Here is a 27,055-nt window from a genome sequence, read left to right as displayed (position 1 = left end):
AAATAGTATTTTTATTAATTTTACATCATGGTATATAAGTTACAAGATATCAAGGTGAAGAGTATATCTGATTCAAGCACATTGCATCCTCCTCTGGGGAAAGGTCAGGTGGACATGGGGTCTCGCTACTGTCTTTGTTGTATGGGTGTCAAGTTGACAAGGAACAAACTTGCGATAGTTAATTTTTATGTTTTAACCTGGCTAGACCATGGTATCTAGATATTTCATCAAATACATTTTAGATGTTTCTGAAAAGGTATTTTTAGATAATACATTTAAATCAATACAGTAAAGCAGATCACTGCTTTTCTAAACCAGAAGATTTTAAAAGTTGAGGTGTAGTTCACATACATATATTAGTTTTATGTATACAACATAATGAATTTTGTATTTATATATATATATATATTGCAAAATGAACACCACAAAAACTCTAGTTAACATCTGTCATGGTACATAGTTATAAAACTTTTTTTCTGCTGATGAGAACTTTTAATATCTACTCTCTCAGTTACTCAGAACCTATTTAATTGGAAATGTGTACCTTCTGACAGCCTTCAACCATTTTGTCCAACCTACACCTCTCTGCACTGCCTCTGGCGATTAACAATCTATTCTCAATATTCAGAAACTTGGTTGCTGCTGCTGCTATTGTTTTAGTTCCAAAATATATGTTCGATCATACCATATTTGTCTCTTTCCGTCTTATTTCACTTAGCATAATATCCTCAAAGACCATCCATATTGTATAAATGACAAGATGTCCTTTGTTACCATGGATTAATATTACAATTATCTATCTATCTATCTATCTATCTATCTATCAATCTATCTATAACATTTTCTTTGTCCATTCACCCATCAAAAGACATGTGCACATAAGTTTCTGATATTTGGTGCTCTCATTTCATTCAGATAAATACCTAGAAGTCAAATTGCTGGATTATATTCCAGTTCTATTTTTAACTTTTTAGAGAAACCTAGATGATTTAAATAATTATTCTATAATGATCTCTATCATTCATTAGACTTAATCATGCTGATAAACAATGCCACAATAAGCAAAATCATTCACTATACCTAATACCATACTTAAATAGAACACAATTTCATTAAAAATATTTTACAAGTTATATTCTATCACAACCTTTAGGAGATACAATTCCTCATAGTTGAATGAATAACTCAATACCTTAGTTTCTAGGATCTTAATAAGTTGGTCCACTCCTTGATTGTCTCTTAGCATTACTCGTGACTCCTTATCATTTGTAACAATACCTAATGTTTTGAGAGCCAACAGCTGAATAATTGGATATTCTGAATTCAAGAGTTCTAATATAGGAGGGATTGCATTTAGCTCTGGAAGTGTAGCTCGACACTGAAAATCCTGCCATGAAATACAAATGATCAAGAAAGTAATTTTTAAGGCAATATACCATGTCAAGAATGAAGAAAATTTTTTCTCTAACAAAAGACATTATAAAATAATTTTCTCATCTTTTTATTTCAGATGCTCTTCCAAAGTAACTCATAAATATAAGCAAACCTGCAAGTGATAATACACAGTATTCACTCTAACTATGTAGACATTGTCAATAATAAGAAGCTGATATGATGTATGACTTTGGTAGTATCTATTGTTTAATACACAGCAAATTCCTATTACTCTAAGCAGCATTACAATAAAATCTATGAATGATACAATACTTTTCACATTCTATATCCTATTTTAATTATTATTTGATAATATTAACTGATGACATTAATTCCTTATTCTCTTCATCCAAATGAAGCATGCATGCCAACTGAGCATGCAAACTGATATCAGGTTTATCTCTGATGCTAACCTTTATTTAAAAAATATACAGTATGAAGGGGTCTTTAGTCTAGACAAGCTGTTCTGCATCTTTTTTTTTTTTTTTAAAGATTTATTTATTTATTTAATACAAGCACTGGGTACAGTCAGAAGCCTGGGAGGGTGAGAGAATTCACCAGAGCCAGAGCGGGGAACAGAACAGGCAGACTGACGAAATACACTGCTGAGGAGAGCAGCAGGCATGGCAGGAGAGGTCTGCTGCGCCATATGGGATCCTGCTGGAGGCCGGGGATCGAACCGGCGCTGCAGAGGCTGCGGGCAGCTTCAGCAGGCCAGCACTCAACCACTGTGCCCCCAGGGGAGGCCCCTGTTCTGCATCTTGTGTCTGTAATTATGAGTGACTGGTGGGGAGAGGGCTTGGGTGGAGTGAGCAATGGAGAAAACAAGGCAAAAAGCCAGGAAAAGTCCCAAACTCTGGCTGCTAAACATATTAAATGGAAGCATGTAAAAGAGTACCAACGGTGGAAAAGGCCCCGCTTAAGGCTTACCTTTCCTGTTTCCACCCTTCCATTTACCTCTATTGTCGGCTTCCTTCAGACATAATAATTGAAAGTCACTGTTTGTCAGGGATTGACTTGTGTGAAAAGTAACATAACTGGAGCCATATTAAAATAGGGCCATAGAAATCAATTAAGGAAAAAGCTGTTTCGCTATTGTCTTTAAACTGGAAGATGACCCTGGGACTGGATCAACCCCCAACATCCCAACAATAAGGAGAATGTCCTGTTTGAAAGGACTGATAAAGAAAACATTTCCCTTTTTTTTTTTTTTTTTACTATTACCCCTTCCACCTGTCCATTTAACTTGTGTCTCCTTCATGTGACCATTAATTGACCCATGACCTCATCCTCCATGACCTCTCTCTTCTTTCTCTCTCCGTAAACCCCCCCCCCGGATCCCTCTTCTGGACATATTTCAGGTTTTTGACTAAATCTGTGTACCTCAAACTTCAGTTCTTTGCTATTCTCAAATAAACATATTTCAGCTTGCCCATTCACCTTGCCATTCTCCGATTTGTGAACAATAATGAGTTCTATTCAGCATACTCAATCCACTAGGTTTTCACCAATAAATAAGCCGAATCCAAGATCTTATTCACTGAATAAGGTATATATAGTAAAGTTGACCTTTAAACACACAGATTTAACTGCTCGGGTCCACTTATTCATGGATGTGCTTATAAATAGATTAGGTACATAAACTGTGGGTATCATTAAATATAATAAAGCATTTCCTTGTGATTTTCTTAATAGTGTTTTTTCCTCTAGCTTACTCTATTGTGAGAACACAGCATATAACACATATAATTGCAAAATTTGTGCTAATCAACGACTTAGGTTATCAACAAGGCTTCCTGTCAACAGCAGGCTATCAGTAGTTTTCAGAGTAGTGAAAATTTGTACTTGGGCTTTTGACGGGAGGAAATGACACCCATATCCCTCATGTAGTTCAAGGATCACCTAGTTAGACAAATATACAGTAACCCAGGTTAAACTTAGTTCAATACAAAAATTAGATTTCCTGATTTAGATGAAATACATTTTATCTAGTATAACTCTGCCTTAATTTGCAAGCCATTCTTATCCCCTTAAAATTTAAATATGTTTCTCAAATGCCCTTTAATGGGAGATAATTAATTATAATATGTAAAAAATGAAAGGTCTCTACACTAACATTCTATTACCTTTTCTCTGAATATCTACTGAATAAGTACCAAGAAGAACTGATTAATCAAAACTGATGAGTTTTAAAAAGATTTTTCCCTTTTTTATGCAAAAAATAAATTCTGTAATCAGCTCTTGTCAAAACACATTCTCAGAACTTGCTCTTACCTGGACCAAGTTGTAAATGCACTCAATAGAATTCTTCTTCACATCAGGGTCAGGGCTGCTCAGCAGTCTGACGAGAGGCTCTAATCCGCCACATTCAAATATTTGCACTTTGCTGGTGTACTCAGCAGACATGTTTGCTAGGCAAAGACTAGCAAACTCATGGATAATCACTTCTTCTGTATATCAAAAATAAAGAGCACGAGTATGCTAAGTCCTCATTCAACCACTCCTCTACAGCATGCTTAGAAAGCCAAAGCTCCACAAATTATACCTTGGTTGGAGCCCAACTTGGTTTGAGAATTTTTTTTAATATTTTATTTTATATAATTCTTACATCATTTTTCATTTTTGCACAATGTATGCATTTTCAATTTTGGTTATATTCCTCATACAATTGCACCCCCCCTTATTTTGATCCTAATCCTTCCTCCCCCCCCCCCCCCCCCTTCTCCTTCCCCCCCAGTGAGAAATTTTAATGACAATTCATAACTGGTATTTCATGAACTATTTTCAAAAAGTAGTTTAATTAAATGTAAAAAAAAAAAAAAAAAACAGTTCCAGGTCTTAAACAGAAGTAAGATGCAAAGTTACCTTCTGGAGCCAGCTGAGCAATGACAGAATTCAGGATATCCAACTCCCTTAACAATTTTTTAACATCACCTACAAAAAATGAAACAATATCAACGTTAGTTAATACTAATAATGACTGTGTGTTGAATGGCCCTTATGAGAGAGGTACTATTATTACCTAATTTTACAGATCAGGGTAAAAACCACACAGGAAGAAAGCAGTGATGCCTGGGTCTGTCTGATTCCACATGGACTCCAGCCCATGTTCCTTGATCAGTGAGCACACCACCCCCGAGACAGGAGAAAACACAACCTCAGCAGGGCCAGGCGGGCCTCCAGAGCCCATCTGTACAGCTGACTGACTGGCCCCACACTTGATCACTGTATGATAGTAATTCTTACTTCTGTTGTGGGGAGGGAATTCAAAATTTCGATTTTAACAAAATTTGTATAGAATGCAAATATGAATTATCCTGAGTCCTTTTTCATTAACAGAGCTGGTTTACATTTTATATGATTAGCAGAATTACCAAAAATGCTCAAAGATGAGTATGTTGATTTTTTAAAAGTTAATTTTTGTATTATTTAATTTGGTCTAATTAAGGTTAGACAGTCATGGCCCTACTTCTTGCCTGTTATTCCTTGTCCCCTTTTTCTGAGAAGACATAGCTGTTCCTTCTGTTTGCAATTTTTCTTCTTGATCAATTATCTTCATATATAAGCCAATATTAGCATCACCAGAGTTTTGGAAAAGTTCACTTAGCCACAGCTGAAGCAGATGGTGTCTGGGTGATTTGTTCCTCATTAACCACTGGGTAGACAGCACTTGGCTTTTATCAGGCAAGTTATCCTGTGGGATCCAGGGGATGTGGCTGTTCTTCACCCTGTCAAAACCCCTCTGCTGTCTCTTTCTGTTTAATGTGGCTAAAAGAGGGTTAGCTGTAATTCTGAGAATACACCTGAAAAGAATAATTAAACTTCTGGGAATCCTAGTATCCTAAAGTGAAGGACAACCTTTTACAGTAAACACTCATTTAAAAAAGCAAAAGTACACTAACTCAGGCATAATAGTCAGATCTTTCCACACATTCTGGTAAATGATATAGAAGTGAATCCTTTGCAAAAATGTGCTGTTATTCCTCTTCTCATTTGTAGGGGTTCACTTTGTATTTTTTGGAATGGATTTCATGAAGGTCATTCCGAAGTCTATGCCTGCATGCTTGAAGAGAAATATTCATGGGTTTTCAGATCTCCAAGTACTTTCTCCACTTGGTATTCAAAATCACCCTCCATATACTTCAAAGTTTCTGGGGTGACATAGACTATGAGGCAAGAAGACTCATATTCTCTCTGTGCCTTCTTCTTTCTCTACAGATCCACCCCCACAGGGAGAGACCACCCTGCTGCATCTGTGTATGATACTTTCCCTCAGTCCCCAGAACAAATTAAATGTTTTCTTCAGAGGGTTCTCTGCCTTAAAATCACCCTCTGGATATGAATTCAGTCCAAATAGCAAGTGATAATCAACAATAACCTAGTAATCTACCCACTAAGGCTTTAAAAGATTCACTCACAGTTGATCAATTTGTTTTTCTGTTTTGTTTTTTTTTTTTTGACACCAGATTGTTCAACGTATCTTTTCTTTTTTTGAGGCTAAATCAGTCAAAATAATGGATACATCACTACTTCCATTAAACATCTGTGATCTCTGTCCCTGTGTTTCTCAACAGAGACCACTCTCAGAAATGGCACTAAGTAGGAACTCTGACTTGTGGTTGAGCCACACGAACACGCTCTAGCTCAACAGTGTGACACAGTTTAGGTTGTTGCAGAATGGCTAGCACCTTCACTTCCTGGGGGAACGTCATGCACTTTGTTTTAATTTCATTCTTATTCAGAACTTTTTGGTTTCATAATATCAACCATATAATTTGTTCCTGACCTCTTACATTCTTTTACATTTGTTCCTGACCTCTTACATTCTTTTCCTAAAAATGCAAGGTCTTCAGATTGCCTTAAGTGATGTTAAGTCTGGGCTTCAAAGCCTGCTTCTCCTCACAAGTCTCCTGATGTGCTGTCTCTTTAGCTGACTTCATCATATAAGTCTCTGGTTAAATGACCTTATCGAATGAAATATAAACTGGTAGGTAAAAGAAGACAGCAGTTTGGTTTGGGAGAAAAGATTTTAAAAAGTAAATTAAATTCCTGTTATGTATGACTCAGGTTTAGCACGGGCACATAACTCAATCACACTAGCAAATGAAAAAAAAAATAATTAAAAAAATAAAGCAGCAGCAAAAATTTGTAACTGCAAAAGGGAAAGACTGCTCTTGTACAAATCCTTTTAGTACCTGGCATTCTGTGGTTGATCCATAATAAACATAATGATATCACTGAACACATGAAGACCATAGAAAATAGAAATTTCAGAAAAAAGCATGAGTTATTTAAGACTACCTGAAGTTGATGACTTGACTTTTTGACTGAAGAGGTGCATTTATTTACATAAGCATCTGGAAGCAATATTTTTCATGTGCCCATCAAATGAGTAGTTGTTCATTTTTTATACCAAGTTTCCTTGAATGAGGTGTTCTAGCTGAGAATATGTAAGGTGAAAAGTAGGATGACTCTAGTGATTTCCCATGACAGAGAAAGAGACCAGTTTATTCCTACCAGTCTGCATTTCATGTTGGAGCTCATTCTCCACTGAGAATGTAATTATGAATTATAAGTATTTACTCAGCTAACTGAAAAAACCCACCATCTTAACATGAAAATGACCTACAAATGGAAACCATCCTGTTCATTAATCAGGAACTGCCTTTATTAGCATGGCTTGGTCACACTGATATTCTCATGGATATAACAGCATGATTTCCTAATACTGTTACTTTAGTATATTAAAAATAAAAATATTCAAGCAAGTAATGGGGCTGATTTAAGAAGTAAATACATGTAGTTTACAGTTTCAGAAAAAATAAATGTATTAAAACTCTTCTAGGCTTCATTTAGTATAAAATACATATGAAGTATAACTTACACATAAGCATACACATGACATTACACTAACTCAAGGGGAAAACTTTTAAGAGACAGTGATTGATTTACCAGCATTGTAAGACTGGAACATAGTACCTCATCGACTTTGAAAGTTGTCACATGGATATATTTAAATACATTTTTATACTTAATTGTTTTCTTAACATATGAAATCATACTTCCTTAACTTTTCATTATCATTGAAGTCAGTTTGAATAAATTTAAACAAGTCTGTTAAAGTTAAATGTACAAGGATAATACATTACATGAGATTATTTTAGTAATTTTTAAAGTTGATACTTACTGTTAGAAGTCAGGATTCCAAATATCATATTAGCATTTCTTCTGACTATTTTGTCTTCATGGGTGAGCAGTTTCGTTAAAGGTTCCACAGCTCCAAGTTCAAGGAGGGTTGTTTTATTTTCCTCACCTGATATTATAGATGAAAGAAAATCATACATGGGCACCAAGATCATCAAATCTGTGTCTTTCCAATATCTTACTTGCCATTTGCCTTTCACATTCCTTTGCCTCCACATTTATTCCTCTCAGAATAAACTTTAGAGTACAGGCACGAGGACATGTGCTGCTCCCTGCCCCTCCCTGATGTCTACAAAGCCAAATGAGGAGTTCTTAGCTCACACTGATCTTCAGAGGGTTTTGCCCTGGCCACACCAATGTTAACTTCTCATTCCAGTTATCTTATCCCTCTCTGCCCTAACTTATTTTCTTCATACAAGTTTATGAACTTCCATGCTTTGTTTGTCTACTCTACAGAAACTTCACTTTCCAAGAGTGCTGATACTTACGCTGTTCTGTGCTCTCCTATCCTCAGCATAGGACAGCACAGTGCCCGCTATTTGTGCAATGGCAACATCAATTGCATAACTGCATAACTAATTTTAATAATTAACACACATAAACCCCACTTTAATTTCAAGAGTATGTGATGGAGTTGGGGGCCCACTTTTCATCAGTGTGATTACAGATGCTATGACGTAATGCAAGGTGTGCCTGTAGGCAGCCACAGATGCATGCACAGAAGTGAAATACCAGGTAAGTGAGGACTCCTTTTCTGTGGCAAGAGGTCCCAGAAACAGAAGGTTTTAGGGTCAGAGTCCAGTCTAACTGTAGAAGCAGTTTGTCTGCACCCTAGTGAGTTGGGTATCATTCTACAAAGTTTAGAATAACATGTAGGTCCTGGTTAATTACAGCTTTTCAATTTCACTGGAATATGAAAATAGAGGTTTCACTCTCAAAATTAAATTGATAGTATAAGAAAGTCATTCTAATTCCCTTCACCTTATTTTTCTCATAAAATTGCTTTATACTTTAAACTATAGGTTCACATTCCAGTAACATAGTTCTTAGACACAGACTAGATGTTCCTATAGCCCATGGAATTTCCCTGTAACTAAATGCTCAAATGTGTCACTGAATAAGAACAGGCTGAAATATGCATTATTAACTATTTTAAATTTCCTTTTCAAAACTTCCACAATATTTGAATTTTAACAGTTTTAAAAGTAACCTTATAATCTGGGAGTAAATTTCATTCTGTCGTGATATAGCAGTCTTTTTATAAATTGTTGAATTTTATTTGTCAATATTTTGTTTAAAATTCTTAAACTGTATTTATGAGGCATACTGATCTGTAGGTTTCTTCTCTTGGAATACTTTGTCAGTTATGGGTCTCATGGTAATTGCAGTTTCATGGAATGAATTGGAAAGTAGTCCATCTTTTTTCAATTTTAGGAAAGCACTTACATGTATAATTAATTAGTATCGTTTCTTCAAGTGTTTGATAGAATCCATGAATGAAAACACCTGGACCATGACTTTTCTTTGTGAAAAATTTAACCAGAAGTTTCAATTTCTGTTACTTTTCTGGTATTAATACAATCACTCCACCTTTCTTTTGACTAGTGCGGGAATAGCATTTATCTACATTTTATTTTTTTTGTTGTTTGTATCATATTCTAAAACATTGCTTTAAGGTGGCATGTACTTTGATCTTGTTTTTTTTTTCCCCCAATATAACAGTCTCTCCCTGTTAATTGTGGACCTAGATCATTTACAATTATTTTTTTTTAAAGATTTATTTAATTATACAAGCACTGGGCACAGTCAGAAGTGCAGGAGGGTGAGAGAATTCACCAGAGCCAGAGCGGGTTGTGGAGCAGGCACAAGAACCGAAGTACACTGCTGAGGGGAGCAGTGGGCGGCAGGAGAGGTCTGTGCGCCATGTGGGACCCTCCTTGGTGGCCAGGGAGCAGCCGGGGATTGAACAGACTCTGCAGTGGCTGCGGGCAGCTTCGCAACCCAGTGCTCAACCCCTGCGCCATCGGGGAGGCCCTCATTTACAATTAATTTGATTATTGATATTGTTAGGTTTAAAATATACCATCTTATAATTTTTTATACATCCCATAATATTCTATGCTTTCTTTTTCTTCATTTCTACCTTCTTTGCATAAATTGACTATTTCTCCTGACTCCATTTCCATGGATGGCTTATGTCATATTATTCTTTGTTTTGGTATTTTATTGGTTGTATTATTGAAATCCATCCTTAATTTATTGCAGTCTATTTCCAAGTGGTAGTTACCACAACCACATACTTTTACCACTTGGCCATTGTTCTTGCACATATAGTATAAGAACCATATGAAAGTATACTTCCTCAACTCTCCTCCTTTTGGTACAAATGTTTTCCCAGATTGTACTTACACATTTATTTCAGATTGCAAATATATGACTATTATTTTTGTTTACAACAATCATTTTGCCTTTTCAGTGATTTGAATAAGAAAAATCTTATATGTTATTCTTAGTGTTCTATTTTTATTCTTTTGTATAGAACCATATTAGCATTTGGTTGGTGTTATTTTTCTTCTACCTGAATAACCTGCAGTACCATAATTAGCACTGTGCATCTATTTGTAATAAAATCCTTTGCTTTTGAATGTCTGATACTTTAATATATGCTTTTTTGAAAGAATTTTCACTAGGTATAAAATTCTAGGTTGAAAGTTTTCATTTTTCTTTCAATACCTTAAAGATGTTCCTCTGACTTCTTGCTTGCATCATCTGTGATGATAACACTCTTGTCATCCTTATCTTTGTTCCTCTAAATGTAACATTTTTCCTCTAGTTTCTTTTAAGATTTTATCACTGGTTTCAAGCAATTTTTTGGGCAAAAGAGTCTTGAAATTTGTTCTGGGACACAACTGTCTGGAAATCATTTGATCCTTTCAGCACTTGCTTTTAATGTTTGTGTTTGGTACTGGAGCAGCGCTCAATGTATAGCTAATTATTTTTACCTATTGAGGTATGACCTTTCAGTGTTATCTACAAAATGATTGTGTTCTTGGGAATAAGTCACTTGCCCAGCCCACATCTAAAAATAGGGAGTTATATTCTGCCTATTTGAAGACAAAATATTAAGAAATTATTTAAATTCTTCTAAATGGGAGATTTGTCTTTTCTCTCCCATCTATTTACTTACATAAATATTTATTTACATCAGAATAAACTTATACTTATTTTCTACTTTGAGTCTATACGCTAATAGTACTTTATATTTTTTGTTGCTTAAATCCTTCCAGCTTGAACTAGTGGGAGTTCTTCAGCTCTTATGACACAATTTTTTAAGCTACAATAAAACTGTCAAAGTGCCTGTTGTACCCAGTCACTAAATTACTCCTTAAGATTAAGTTAAGCACTCAGTGAGATACATTACTTTTAGGTAGTACACTAAGTGGTAAGTCTGGCTGTCAGAAAGAATATTTCTGATAGGATGTAAGTTAAAGACTAGGGAGACAGTGCCCATTATGCAGTAAATATTTTAAGAAATTAATGAAACAAACTGAAAACTCAAACCTTTTAAAGCAAATCTATAAATTCCTTCACAAGCTTTTGCCAAAATTTCCTCTTCTGGAGAATTAAGCATTAACACCACAGTCGCTACATTTCTGCTTTCAACTGTTAATGGATCGAACTGAAATGCAGGAAGAAAAATATTAGGTTCACAATTGAGCCTTAAAAAATCCCATGAAAAAAATAAGTGTCTTGAATGTTAAACAAAACATAATCATACCAAAAGGATGTGGTCACTGCCCACTAAGTTCATTGCAAAGTTTATTTTAAAAAGCATCACTGGTAGGGAGGTAGTTGTTAACATTGGTGACTGTGGAATTCCTGGAGTCTGGCATGAAGAGCAAAGAATTTTGGAACCTGACAGATGAGTCTCTCAATTTAACCACACAGAATCAAACAAGTCACTTAGGTTGCTAGAATTTCAGTTTCCCTTTCTGTACAATAGACATAATAATACCTATCTCAAAGCATTAAGGGGAGCATTGAAGAACACATGTAGGTAAAACACTGGGCACATTATCTGACAAACAATAGATGCTTATAAAATAACTTCTGTAATTCTTAGTTGTTACACAAGAATCCTTGAGTACCTGAATGTACTACATGCCCTGACAGTGTCAATAGCCAGTACCTACTTTCTAACCATTACACTCTTTCTAGAAAAGCAGGAACTACATATGTAAAAAACAAAACAGCATGGAATAAAATAGAAAACTGGATAATTTCTGGAATGGGGAATTTGCAATATATTGATAGTATAAAGAAAATATATAGGAATCTAAAAAGATCTGTTTCCAGCTGTGAGATCTTGGGAATTCATGTGTGTCTGAAATTAGCAACAACATTACTCACCACCCCCCACCACAGGTACAAGACTATCTCTCCTTCCCTTTCCTAGTCAAAAAAATCTTATAAACTGTTTACTTTTCTCCATTTTCTCACTCTCATTTCCTGCTGAACATCTCCAGTCTGAATTTTCCCCTCATCAAGTCACTTAAATAGTTCCCACTAAATTCATCATCTGTGATCACCATTCACCTCCCACTTCTTGAAAGTTTTATTTGATTTCCAGAGATGAAAACAATGAAATAATACTTGAAACTATAGAAACTTATAGATTATTTTTCTGGGTAAATATTCAAAAATTTTTAAAGATTTATTTATTCAAGAACCAGGTACAGGTCAGATGTGCGGGAGGGTGAGAGAATCCACCAGAGACAGAGAGGGGAACAGAACAGGCAGAAGGACTGAAATACACTGCTGAGGGGAGCAGCGGGTGAGACAGGAGAGCTCTGCCCTGCCATGTGGGTATCTCCACAGCTGGCAGGGATCAAACCGGTACTGTAGAGGCTGTGGACAGCTTCACAGTGCTGCACTCAACCACCTGTGCCACCAGGGAGGCCCTAAATATTCAAATTTTTTATTCATGGTAGTTGGGTGTTGAAAATACTTGGGCTTTCTATTTCTGTTTTTGCACAGCTATATGCTGCTATGAATTTCTCTATGATAATACTAAGTGCAGAAAAATGTTTCTTAATTTAACGTCTATTCAGTCTGTTGTACCATCATTTAGTCAAGTTGCTCAGTCCAAAAACCTTGAAACATCTCAACTCCCCCCTTTCCTATACCCACACAGAACCCATCAGCAAATCCTGTCGACTCTACCTTTCACATGTGTGCTCACTCTAGCCACATTGCACCTTCTCAACAGTTACTACCTGGTCCACCTGCATACCTTACTGCACAACTGTACTAAGCAGCTTCCACTTTTCTAGTTTTCACTCTCCTTCCACATTGTAGCTAGAGTGATTTTTTTTAAATATAAATCAGATGTTACTAGTCCTCTACATCAGATCCTTGCATAGCACCTTCTCTCAATACTGTTTTGTTGTAACATTGATGAGAAAAATAAAACAAATTCCCAGATGGGTCACTGTGTGGAATATTCACCTTGTCCTCATATCTGTATGGGTTTTATCTGGGTACTCTAGTTTCTTCCCATCCCAAATGTCCACTGGGGTCCACTGACCTGTGTAAATTGTCTCAATCTGAATGACAGTAAGTATGGGAGTGAGTATACCCTATGATGGAAGAGCTTCCTGTCCAGGGTTGGGTCCCACCTCCCACCCCAGCTGTCATCGCTGCAACTTTGAATTAGAATAAATGAGCTGAAAAATGAGTGAATGAGAATGTTACCAACCTGCCTTCACAAAGCCCTGAAACCTCACTGATCTTTTGAGAATCATAGCCTTAGACCATCTTTACATTTAAGACAGTTTCCCTAGCATTCTCCTCCATCAATCCCCATTGAGAACAGATTTCTCTTCCATTTTAGAACTTTACTTCACACCTTTGACATTTCAATATTTCTAAAGCTGATTGTATAAGCATGTGAATAAGCATACCACATTGAAATATGGCATGTCATGGTCGCTACAGAATTCTCAGAGAAGCAAAAATGAAAATATGTTTAAACAAAAACTATAGTAAGTATCCTTAAATTATTCTTTAACAGCTTAGAAAGCTTAGAAAACATCAGTGTTTTACCAGATCTTCTGGTCATCATTTTGAAAAGGTGATATGGAGTATGGCGAGCTTAAGGGGAAGACCAAGCCTGTGGAAGTTACCAAAGGAGGAGAAATACCAATGTTTGGCAGGGAAAGAAGAAACTTGGCAGGACATTTGTTTCTCCTACAGAGCCTACAGCATTTTAGTAATTTTTTATTAAAAGGCACTGAGAATAAAATGATAGTTATCACAGAATGCCACATGACTAAATAAATAACACCGTGCTGTAATTACATATCCCATCTGCTTTCCCGTGAGCTCACAGTAAGTCACCAACAAGCTGGTTGTGAAATTATCATTTCACAGTCTTTACAAAATAAACAATGAATCAAAATTATTTATAAAAAGAATGAAAGAAAAGAAGCATTTTTGACTAAGCTTTGAATATTAAGTTCAGTCAATTAGAGATAACATAGACTTGAGAAATTATTTTTGTGTCTCTAAGAAAATAAGAATTTGAGCATAGTTCTGTTCAAAGAACTTCAAGGATGAAAATATTTGCATTCTGCATTGTCCAATGTGGCAGTCACAAGTCCCATGTGGTTCTTAAAAACCTGAAGTGTAACTGATACAACTGAATTTTTAATTTTATTTTCTAACTACTAATTAATATAACTTTAATTATACATTCTAACTAAAATGACCACATGTGGTTAATGGCTACTGTATTAGAAGACACATTAAAAAGACAAAATTGTAGACTTGAACTCAAAAATAGATGTGTAATTTTTATGGAGTAAAATTTTATGAGTAATTTTTATGGAGCCAATAAGTGCAAATTAAAGCCTTTTAAAATCTGTATTAAAATGTATTTATCACATAAGTGGTACTAGATCATGAAGATCCAATTTCACAAGAAAAGACAGATAAACATAAGAAAACACACTATATCCCTCTAATATGAACATTTAGTAGACGATCTAGACTTCATTTAGAGTGCATTAAACAATGTCTTTAGTGTCTTTTTTTTTATTTTTTTTTTTGAGATTAAATGGGTTGAGTGCATACATTTCCTTGCTTAAGACAATAACCTCCACTTTTCTTTTCAACTGAAAGCAACAAACTTTTATCACAGAAAGGTAAGCAAGGTGATAATTATTTATAAGTTCTGTATTCTCTTCATGAATTTATATTTTGTTTTATTAGTTCATGATGGTTTGTTTATCTGTGATGAAAGAGAAGATGTGAAAATAAGTCCTTATGATTCATCACTACTAGAAAATTGTCTCTGAAGTTTGGGGAGTACATGGCCATGAGTTAAAGGAAGACTTCTGAGGCTGATGAAGAGCACGTGGGAAAAGCAAGCCCAGAACACATTCCACTCTCCCAAGAAACCAGGTTTGGTTGCCCTGGTGAGGGGGCAGGTTCTGCTAGTATCCAATGCTTTGATTTGATGTTCCCCACACTTGGCTCCCCACGTGCCCAGGTGAGGGGGAGAAGGTGCTGACCCGTTAACATAAAATCTTCAGTTAACCTGACACTTAATCACTGAGGTTATCGAGCCAGGTCAGTCTCTTGTGAGTCTAGTTACTCACAAGTCAAGTTCACTCACTCCTGAAGTAGTAAGAGAACAAAGCGTCTATGCTCCCAGATTTGAAGTTCTGATCAGGAGTCACAACAGCCTCCCACCAGGCCTCTGGGAACTCTAGTGGCAGCTGATCTTCCAAAGCTGATGCCCTGCCTCCGCTGACAGTTTACACCAAATTTTAGTTTTGTAGAATGATGAACGCATCCTTCATTAAGTCAGTAATAACAACATTTGCTAAGCTCTTACCTAGCTCCAGGCACTGCTCTAAGCCTCTTACATTTACCTTAATTTGCGCTTCACCACTGTAAGTGGATGTGGATCTCATTACATCCTCAATGGGATATATAGAGAATAGCCAATTTGCTCCAGATCATGGGTGGTGAGTGACGGAGTAAGGATTCAGACTCTGGCAAAATAACTCTAGAGCCCATCCTCTTATTTACTAAATATCTTGATTTATACTAAATATTCTCTATTATGATCCTTTTGTAACAGGACCACTGTGGCACCAAAGACTGCAGGGCATGCTGGCTTTGTTGGGGCTGAGTTGAGCTGCTTCAGCCCACTTTCTCCTTGGCGCCCCTCTGTGCCAGCAGCACTGTGGGGTTTGAGTGTTGGAGCCCCGCATGTGGAATCATTGTTCTCAGGGCTATTGGTGCTCAGAGTTCCTGCTGGCCAAGCAAAATGTATAGTCAGGCCGGGGGCTTCTTACCAAGGCCAAACGTCTTGGTATGAGGAACATACTGGGAAACCAGTATCTGCTGAGAACAGCAAGAAGATATTATGGCCAGATTAGCAAGATCGGCTAGAATACCTTACTTATGAAGCTTAGCAGGAAGCTAGGTAAGAATAGGGACTAGAGAGAGCATGCTTTGATTAGCAGGAACTATGGAGCCCCTCAAGCCATAACCCTGGCCACTCCAGCCCAGCTTGCACCATACAATCTCTCATCCCCATGCCTGTAGTTGCCCATCTTCCCTGAACATGGTTCGAAATAAATACGAGACTGCCCTCGGATCAGGACTGAACATGCCTTCCTGGTGTAGCCCTCTAGGCTTCTCATTGCTCCACATGAACTTTGAGTAATCTCTCAACCCCCAATGCTGCTGCCCCATGAGGTGACACCCCCAGGGCGAGGCAGCATACCTTGGGCAGCAGGGCCTGGATTTCCCTGACCCTGCTAATCAAGCACTGCCTATCAGTCAGCCAACCCAGTTCACTCTAAAAATGGCAGAAGTGCTGGGTGTTTCACTGTTTACAGCCTCCAGTGTGAGCAGGTCTCCCTGGGACCCTCCCTGGTCTGGTGCTGTCTGGCCTTCAGACCATTGCTGCGTGTTGCTACAGTGTCACTTCAGGTGGGGACCTGCAAGCACCTCCAGTTGCCACCCTGAGTTGGATCCTGCCCTACTGTTTTGTACCAGCTCCAGGCCGTTGTTAATGAGACAGTGCCATCTAGCAAAAGTGGCCCTTTTTGGGGGCAACTAAACACTGCAGGCACTATCTGGGGTGATACAGTCAGCCACTTGTGGCTTTAGAAACTCTAGTTTTCTCCAACCTCCTATTTGCTAAATAAACAGCATTATTGTTGTTTTCAACCGAGTGCATGGATGAGAACCCATTGACAATGACTTTCCTTGGCACTGTCCTTTAACCCTGCTTTACCACTATAATAATCCTTCTGTTAGTAGTTCTTTCATACAGTTATTCTATGGGAAGCTGAATTTTATTAAAGCATCAGCATCAACTTTTAGCCAGACATGGAAATGACCTGTGAAGATCATTAAAGAGAAAGCTAGAAACATTAAAACCTTTGCAAACAGGGGCCTCCCCGGTGGCACAGCGGTTGAGCGCTGGGTTGCGAAGATGCCCGCAGCCTCTGCAGCGCTGGTTCGATCCCCAGCTGCTCCCCGGCCACCGGAGGAGGGTCCCACATGGCGTGCAGACCTCTCCTGCCGCCCGCTGCTCCCCTCAGCAGTGTACCTCGGTCCTTCTGCCTGCTCTGCTCCCCGCTCTGGCTCTGGTGAATTCTCTCACCCTCCCGCACTTCTGACTGTACCCAATGCTTGTATAAATAAATAAATAAATACATCTTTAAAAAAAAAAAAAAAAAACCTTTGCAAACAATGTTTTTATGAAATATTTAAGAAGCAAATCACTATTAGTTGACACAGAAAAGTTTATGTTCTCAAGCAATTATAAATCCCCTCTTTTAAATCTAGTTTAAATCTAGTTGTACAACAATCCTTTATAGGATGAAAAGAATCATCTATAAGTAGTTACTTTGGGTGTGTGTGTTGGGGGTGGAATTCCCATGAAAATAAATCTTATTTATTGAGTTCTCAGTAAATCTTTATGTGCTGATCTTTATGTGCTGCTTTAACTCGTATAACAAGCAAAATGAGTTGAACAATACAAATCCCATTTTAGAGATTAAGAAAAACTGAAATAACTTGTACAAATTTGCAGCTTCAGTACCACAAGTCTGTGAGAGGCAGAGCTGTGACCAAGCTCACAGTGTAACCACCATGGTCCAGAACTCTCAGGGAGATTCCAACAGTCGGCTCAGGCTCCTTCAAGCTGTAAAGCCCTCGAGTCTGTTGACTATACTTATCGGTCCCCATTCACATTTATGTGATGAAAACATGCCACATGTCTGTTTCAAAATAATTTTCTGAAATGAAAATTTTTCAAGGTCATATTCTATTTGTGTTGTGGGGAAGGCATTACTTAAGCCTCTGGCAGAGATAAAGATGATGAGCCCAGAGATCTGGAAAACACAGGACTTCTGATGTCCAGCTGGCCTTCTTCAGACACCCTTATATACATCTAATACTATAGCACGACTTCCAGTATTTTTGAAAACTCATTTGGATAATTAACACTAATGAGGGTCTGGCAAATGTAAACGTAAAGTATTTAAGAGAATAATCGAAACTATTTATTCATTGACACGGCTTATAAACATGTCAACCACATAGTGGAAAAGCTAATAATTACTCCCTAATTGTGCTAATTCTGTAACGACAATGCTGTAACTGTGTATTTATATAAAGTTAGATTTCTCTGAGTAATGTTACCATTACTCAGACTTTGGACTTCTGCCACCATACACTCATATTTATACTGGTACATGCCAAACTATTTGAACTATTTATTTATTTATTTATTTATTTTTAAAGATTTATTTATTTATTTATACAAGCACTGGGTACAGTCAGAAGCAAGAGAGGGTGAGAGGATTCACCAGAGCCAGAGCGGGGAGCAGAGCAGGCAGAAGGACCGAAGTACACTGCTGAGGGGAGCAGCGGGCGGCAGGAGAGGTCTGCGCGCCATGTGGGACCCTCGCCTGTGGCCAGGGATCGAACCTGCGCTGCAGAAGTTGCGAGCAGCTTCGCAGCCCAGCGCTCAACCGCTGCGCCACAAGGGGAGGCCCTGAACAATTTATTTTTAAAACTGATTGTTAATGTGCGACTAGTATTCAAATCCGAAACTTACCACATCCTTATGAGGAGGTTCTGCTTCCTTCTTTATCTTTTTACCCATTCTGGAAAGAGATGCAATCAGTGGTTAAAGTGTTAGAAGTACATTACATTTGTACTAGTTTCTCAGCTACCTAGTCTTCAGGAGGAGATTAATATCTTCCCTTAAAGTTTACCTTAAAAATAATATAAGCAGGGACTCCCTGGTGGTGCAAGGGGTTAACCAACACTCTATGAAGAAGTCCGCAGCCTCTGCAGCATGATTTCTTTTTTTTTTTTTTAAGGATTTATTTTTTTATTTATACAAGCACTGGGTACAGTCAGAAGGGTGGGAGGGTGAGAGAATTCACCAGAGCCAGAGCGGGGAGCAGAGCAGGCAGAAGGACCGAAGTACACTGCTGAGGGGAGCGGCGGGCTGCAGGGAGGTCTGCGCGCCATGTGGGACCCTTCTCTGGTGGCCAGGGAGCAGCCGGGGATCGAACCGGTACTGCAGAGGCTGTGGGCAGCTTCGCAACCCAGCGCTCAACCGCTGTGTCACCGGGGAGGCCCTGCAGCATGATTTCTATCCCGGGCTGGCCAGGGAGCAACGCACATGGCGAGGCAGATCTCTCCTGTCTCACCCGCTGCTCCCTTCAGCAGTGTGTTTCAGTCAGTCTGCCTGTTCTGTTCCCCACCTATCTCTGGTGAATCCTCTCACCCCCCACATCTCTGGCCTGTACCCCAGCTGTTGTGTGCATAAATAAATCTTAAAAAATACTATAAGCTAATATATAGAAATTATTACACATGCGCAAAAATGTTTCCTAAACCCTATTTCAAGCTCTATTATTTTAAAGAATTGATAAAATTGTTGAACATTAATCCTGGATTCCAGTTTGAAAAGAGGAAATATATTACTGACATAACTTTTACTTACATATAGGAAATAGTTTACCATGCTTATAGATAATTTACATAGGGCTTAGGAGACAAAATCTGAGTGATTCCTGAAATCTGCAAGAATGTTTTCTCATGAAGGAAGGAATTTTCATCTTCTTTCTTCCATTAATCTATTCTAAGCACCTAGAACAGTGTTTGGTACATGGCAGGCATTTGATATTTATAATAATCATCATCTTTGTATTTCCTAAGAGTAACGATTTTCTGAAAAAACTCCAAATCTATAAACTCCAAATTAACAATTGTGTTATTTTCCCAGATAACAAGGTCTTCTTTAATATCATCCACATCTCATAGGGAATCTAAAGAGATATATTCTCAGGGAATTGGGGGTATTCCTTGAAAGAACCTCTTTCACGTACCCAAAAGTCAAAGAAGGAATATACACTCATACACTGTCAATTTGCCAGGGAAGTATCTCCACCTGGGTACAGAGAACCTTCCAAGATGTTGCTGACTATAACAGACTAACTCCAGATATCTTTCAAGTTTTCTTAATGAGAGTTTGGGGGATATGTTTGGCATTAGGACAATCTCAGATGGCATATCTAGTCTCAAGGAAATTACTGTCTCAAGAGAAATCTTGGGAAGTAGAAAACCATCGAAGAGAATCTGCAAGGTCAGGGTTAGTTTAGATGGTCTGTCAAGGAACAAAAGCAACTCCTAGCATGGGAGATGCATACCAGAATTTATCACATACTTTAAAAATCCGCATGTTCATTAACACTCACACGGACTTCCAAAAGATATCTATTCGAAGTCCCTACCTTCAGGTTTATTAAATTTCAAGATCTTTTGAGGTGCCAGGCAAGCTCACTCTGTGCTGCACCACTTCATACTATAGTGAATATGTTAAAGAGACCCATATACCTCATTAAAATCGATTTTCATCCTAAAATTATTGAAATTTTGTGTATGAAATTACCTAGCCTTCAGTTTGAGTACCTGAAAACTCCTGAAAAATGAGATTATTTTCAAATGTAATGAAATTTTGATATTAATAAAACATTGGATTCAACTTTTTTTCCCATTTTTTCTCCCTATTTTTGATCAAATTTTTTCTTCAAATCTCAAGCATCTTACATAGGTGCTTGAAAAGCACACACCTTAGAATTGTGCCTATAATCTTTTGAGGCAGACACACAGGAACTAGCACAAATGAAAATCTATTCTTTGACTAAACACCAGGGAAAAAAAGATTTCTTGGCTCTTTATAACCAGTTCCAAAGTAAAGCACCCTTGGATTTACAAAACGATTCCGTAGGAATAATATTCAAGAAGTAATTAAATTATACATGCATAAATATGCTTTAAGTTATCTGATTTTCACTCAAAAACTTATTTCAGGAGGATGGTTTTGAGTAATTGCATATTGAAGACCACAGATGCTGAAACAGCCTAAACTCAGGGAATTATAGTGATGGAGCTAGTCGTGGGTACTGCTGAACGGCAGTAAGTGCTTAGTTTGCGCTGACATAGGCAGGAAGCAATGAGCCTCAGAGATGATCCTAAGGGCTTAAAAAAAGCTTAGCAAACTACCTTTCACTTAAATTCAACATGATACAGTAAATGACCTCTCTATTCTTTCAAGGTTTGTTTTCCTTTAAAGCAAAATATGTCAATACATGAAAACAAATCTCTAACTTTTTGAAGCAAACTAGCTGTTTGCCTTGACTATTTTATACCTGCCAAAATTTACATAAATTTGACCTCTTTATCCATTTTAATTGTACAGTTCTGTACAATATAAGTCCAGGTTCTTTTTCAGTGAAAATACAGTATAGAAAATTTGGAAAGCAGAGAAGGGAAAATGGAATAAAATAAAAATCGACAAGAAATAAGCTTAGGGAAATCAGCACACTTCAAAACAGTTCCTTGTGTGTTGTTTCCTAGAGGGATTTTATCCTCACACCTAGATTTTTATCCCCTATTTTCAACTTCCTTTCCTGGGACCGTTTTCTACTAAATTTTTAAATTTTTGAGCTAGTTCATGAAATATCAGTCTCCATATAGTGCTCCAAATAATTCAATTGGATCAGCATATCATTTAAAATATTTTACAATCCAACCTCCATTGTAGACCTTGTTTCCAATAAGCTGGATCATGGACAAGGTTGCAATAAAGAAACATCCTTAGACATAACATTTTCACCCATATCTGCAACTGTTTCTTTAAGATAAATCCCTACTAGTGAAATAATTGAGTGAAAATGTATGAACTTCATGGCATTGAGGATGGAAACAAATCTTCTTTCAATATGCATTATCTTGAAATTGGAGTTGCCTTTTTTCCATGAACTTCATGATCATTTTATTTCTTTGTGAATTTTCAGTCTATATGTTCTTCAATGTCTTCTATGGGGAAAGACTATTTTGAGAAGACTATCTTGCAAAGAGGATGGCTAGAACAAGTGGAAATCCTCTTCTTGAGTTGCTCACAGTTAAATAACAGAATCTTGGAGGCACAGATCTCCTCTGGAGCCTCAGTTAAATGAGAGGTGGCCTGTAAAAATTCAGTTGTACAAGAAGAAATAAAGCCTTTCTTTTTAAATGCAGTTATAATGCCACATTTCTATCAAGTTCCTAAAAATGTCAGAAAAGTCCATAAACATTTATTGTCCTCCACATGAAATGGATGTTTGTAATTTTGTTGGAATGTTTTTAAAACTGTACATCATGAAACTTACTGTTTATTACATTTTCCCACTAAAATGGTCTATTAGCTGAGGTTTTATTAGACAAACTTCTATGGGTCTAACCAAAAAAAAAAAAAAAAAAGGAGGTGGCCGCAAAGCTGATGAAACATACCTTAATCCCTGACTAACTCCTAATAAGAGGTTGGTTCCCTCAGTTTTCTGGGAGGTTCCCACTAGCGGGGCACCTTCTCCTTCCCCAGGTTTTGCTGGGGCCTCTACCCTGGGCCTCTCCAAACCGCGTGGATAGACAGGCAACCTCCAGTCTGCCTTTACCTGCCAGAAGATGCAGCCAAGCAACCGCTCTTCAGAATGCACCAAGCGCCCCTGCAACTGCCTGAGCACAGCTCCGGATCCTCAGCGGTCCCTGGTTGCTATGCAACACCAGGCGGCGCCTGCGCACAACCCGAGGGAGAGCTAACCCGCATACGGTGCATCACATGAGGCGTCCTTTATTCACTCTGGGAAACAGCAATGTGTCTTCACTTCTCCAAGTCTTGTGCTTTGGAGCCGGTTAGACACTGGGAAGCCTCCTATTCCTAGTTGTGGACCAACCAAGGTGAACATGGTAAATCAGCTGACGCTGCAGCTTCAGCAGAGGACTGGCTGTGGAGTCACATACTGAGATGCTATTGTGTATTCTCCCAAAGACTGGCCTCCGCAGCAATGTTTGTGTAGATGACTTCCAAATCGCCACAGCCCTAAGCTGCCACCTTCATTGCCAACTTCCTATGCACGAGGGTGCCGAGTCTGTTCCCATGGGCTTTATCATTTCCCTTCAGAACTCCCCAAAATGTCTTTCTCTGACTTTAACTCATATGTATATTCCCCTATTGGAATCCAATGCTTTGGCTTATTTATCCTTCCTCCTACTGGAAAGCTCTACTTGAATGTCCACAGTCACCTCAAACGTCAACATTACCCTCCTAAACTTACCATTTCCCCACATAAATATGTTTTCTATTTATCAAGAGGTACTACTGTTATCCCAACCCAGCCACCTCAGTGGTGGGAGCTGGCAGTAGCGGTGGAGTTCTTTCACCCTGCTGCTCCACCACAAGTCATTGTGGCAGTTGCTCCTCAGAGACCTTTTATGTAACTGTACTTCCTGGATCATGGAATGGGTCAATCAGATGTTCCCCTGTTTCACCACCACCACCCAGTTATCCAAGCATGAAGTCTGACAGTTGTTCTAGATCCATTCTACTGCATATACAGCTACTGCATCCCCCTCCATACCTTGTAATTATCCTACCTTTTCATTCCCATAGCCCAAGTACAGAATGTCACTTTCTTTTACCTGCTTTCATTTATCTCATCCTCTAGATTCTATCCATCTTCTCTAGGATGACCAAAGTAATCCTTGTAATTGGCCTCTTTCCTTACTGACACCCAATTATTCCATCACATACATGATGTGATGCAGCAAGATTCTTAAATTAGCATTCAAGATCTTATTCTGGCTGACCCCTCTGCATTAGCTTCTGTAATTATTCAAAGAAAAAAGAAAATGCTGATAATTCTTCAAATATGTCATGACATTTAATGCCCTGTCTTCCCCAATCAGTCTAAAAACTATTCATTCACCTTTCAGAATTTATTTTTGTCATGATTTCCCCCAGAAACTTGTATTTTCTTTAGACACAGTGAAACACTTTTCATTTTGTGCCCAACTGCACCTTCTACTTGCTCTATTTCTTCTACTTTCATGGACATTGTGAATTTTTTTTTTGTTTATATGTGTCTACCCCCACATATAAACTGGCTGTTTCTTTAATTAACTAACATTTGTTGACTGCTCACTGTGAGGTCAGGCAATTATAAAGTGGTTAAAATGCATCATTAAGTTCCCACCATGACCCTACGAGAATGAATGATGTAATTGCCATAAGGTCACTCCACTTAAATTGAGGTCAACTTGACTCATAGTCATGTGTTGAACCAACATGATGTTAGTAAATCATGAAAATACAATGTCATAATAAATTTGTAAAGTTTATGAAATAATTCAAACTCTCAATTATTTTTTCACACTCCCTCTTTACTACACAGGATAATTTTGGATGGTTCTAATTTACAATGGGATGGGTTTTGATAAGTGCTCACAGTAATTTAGCCATTACCATAATGAAGACAGAAACATTGTCATCATCCCAATTCCACTCATGCTCCTTTGCAGTCAAACCTCTTTATCCCATTACTTGGGAACTACCGATCTGTTTTCTCTCCCATAATTTTGCCTCTTACAGACTGTCTTATTAATGGAACTGCACAATTTGTTGTGCTTTTTGTCTGGTTTCTTTAGTTTTTCACAGTACTTTTGAGACTTGCCCATGTCATTGCATGTGTCGGCAACTTGTCTCCACATATTGCCGAGTAGTATTGTACTGCCTGGAACTACAGCATCCTTTCACTGGTTGATGGATATTTGGGTTCTTTCCAGTTTTGGACTATTATGAATAAATCTGCTCTAAACATTTATACATGGGTTTTTGTGTGAGCATATGTTTCTCCTTCCTTGGGAAAATACCCAAGAATGAAGTTTCTGGGTCGTATGCCATGTGTATATTTGATAATATGAGAATGTGCCAAACTGTTTTTCAAGGGAGCTATACTATATTTACATTCCCACCAGAAGTGAGTAAGAGATCCATTTGCTTCATATGCTCTACAACACTTGCTATTGTCAGTCCTTTTAGTTTTAACCATTCTAGTGGGTGCGTAGTGGTCTCCTTCTGTTATAAATCTTCATTTCCATCATGACTAATGATGATAAACTCATTATCTATACTTGCTAATCATTTACATATCTTCTTTTGTTACATTAGTTACATACCTAATATTTTCCTACTTTTAACTGTCTTATAACTATATTGAGTTCTAAGAGTTCTCCCTATATTTTGACCACAAGTTACACATAATTTGGAAATATTTTCTTCCCAGGTTTATTACATTGGAAAATGAAACTCTAAGACTATTGCCTAGCCAATGACATGGTTTCTTATTGCTACTGAGATAGTCATTGCTTTTCAGGGCTAGTGAAGCTATGAATTCAGCACACATAATAAATCAGATCACCTTATGGTTACAAGAGAGAGAGATTTCATTATGTGGCAGTTATAGGAAAGCCATAGTTCTTTGGATAAGTATAACTTCCTAAGTATAACTAAGTATAAATTCGTAAGTATAACTAGAAGTAATTCACATATCCCACAGATTTTTGTTCACCACATTGAGCTACAGCAGTAGACACTTGGTGTGCCAAAACTATTTCCATTAGGTAATTCTTTGTAGGAGACCACAGGTCTTCAATAAGAAATCCTCTGAAATAAGAGATCTTTGGGCTTGTGGATACTATAAGAAGTTCAAATCTTATGAAATATTTTCATATTCAACCAGGTCAAATTGTGCATGTACAGCCCTTTCTTTCAATCACATGTGTTTAATGATACATTATTCACATCACCTGGAATATGGTTCTGCTTCACAAAGACAATCAGGTAGAGCCATTCTAGTAGGTGAAACAGGTATTTATCTCCAGATATTACTGTGTTGTGTTATAATTATCTATACTTTTGTGGATTTTCCAATGTGAGCATGTATTGCTCTGACAACCTGAAAAAATTGATTAAAGAACTGAACAAGGCAAAAATGAACACAGTTGTCCCCACCTTTGTAAAAGCATCATTACTTGAGTGTGACTTTCCCCTGTCCCTTATCATTGAGTCAAACTATGTCAGTCAAGTTGTGTGTATCAAAGGCAACATGACAAGGTTCTTTTTTTTTTCCTGAAGTAGAACATATACTGTTTTACTTTAGTTTCATAGATTTTTCCAGTTCTGATTATTCTGGCATCTCATAAACATCTGGAGAGAAAAAGAGTCACAGAATAACCTGTATTTAAAATGCCTGAGTATTTCCCATTATTAGAACAGATATTTTATTTTCAAACTCTGTTCATAACTTTGGGGAAATAATATTAAAAGACAGGATGGGACCTGACTGAGAGATCTCAATCCGAAGGTAAAGGATATGAGTATTAAATTTGGTTATACAAATACTACACAAAAATGAACAATGATGTAAGGAAATTAATTTGAAAAAGGGGGAAAATAGTGAATTAACATAAAAAAAGTAATTTAGTTGTGGTATTTTCTTCCCCCAACTTTAAGTAACTAAACCATTCAAAATTAACTTACAACCTTCCATCTCATGAATAGCAACCTTTTTCTGATTTATATCCACAATTTTAGAATGAAAATTGAGACATTAAAGTTAAATGAATCAGATCAAATATAATTCTAGGTAGCCTCACCTATTGTCAGTCATTATCTGGAATCAGAACTTAATTGGGCAAAAAGAAAAAGATTTCTAGAAGAATTCCCTGTAACTTAAATACCACCAATCACCTGTGCTTGAGATACAAAGATTTTAAGAAACAGTCTCTGCCTTCAAGAACTTCTAAGTCCAGCAGGAGCAGAATGAGGCAGGTGAACAGACCCTCTTCATACTGACCAAGCAAATCTTTTGCACTCTCCCACAATGTCTCAACCATGCTATGAAAATCAGGTCCCTAGTTTTTTTGCATACTTGATTCAGACTAAGGTAAGAGTCAAGTCTCCCAGAAATCATCACAGTGGGGCAGAAATATT

General features: G+C 37.5%; 1 protein-coding gene across 10 annotated transcripts in view; it reads right to left on the bottom strand.

Annotated features, from left to right (window-relative positions):
• Positions 1-23,768, bottom strand: part of LOC119244752 (armadillo repeat-containing protein 3-like) — a 63,629-nt gene extending 39,861 nt beyond the window's left edge. For 6 of the 10 annotated variants that reach the window (XR_008551825.1, XM_054695141.1, XM_037510707.2 and 3 more), the window contains exons 1-7: positions 22,519-22,761; positions 18,788-18,836; positions 11,200-11,317; positions 7,622-7,747; positions 4,300-4,368; positions 3,709-3,884; positions 1,193-1,387 (exon numbers count right to left, since the gene is read on the bottom strand). Coding sequence is in view for 9 of the 10 variants with exons in the window: in XM_054695141.1 (XP_054551116.1) it covers positions 1,193-1,387; positions 3,709-3,884; positions 4,300-4,368; positions 7,622-7,747; positions 11,200-11,317; positions 18,788-18,835 (732 nt within the window). In the remaining variant the exon portion in view is untranslated. Of the gene's footprint in view, positions 1-1,192; positions 1,388-3,708; positions 3,885-4,299; positions 4,369-6,735; positions 6,897-7,621; positions 7,748-11,199; positions 11,318-18,787; positions 18,837-22,518; positions 22,762-23,703 lie in introns of those variants that run through there. The other 4 variants (XM_054695139.1, XM_037510708.2, XM_037510711.2 and 1 more) reach the window with 4 other exon arrangements.
• Positions 23,769-27,055: the final 3,287 nt, after the last annotated feature.

The sequence above is a fragment of the Talpa occidentalis genome, unplaced genomic scaffold (assembly GCF_014898055.3).
Source record: "Talpa occidentalis isolate TD23 unplaced genomic scaffold, MPIMG_talOcc4v2.1 talOcc4.14, whole genome shotgun sequence".
In the NCBI taxonomy this organism is placed as follows: domain Eukaryota; kingdom Metazoa; phylum Chordata; class Mammalia; order Eulipotyphla; family Talpidae; genus Talpa; species Talpa occidentalis.
The sequence above is the reverse complement of the archived record's forward strand: the minus strand, read 5'-3'. Positions and strand labels throughout refer to the sequence as shown.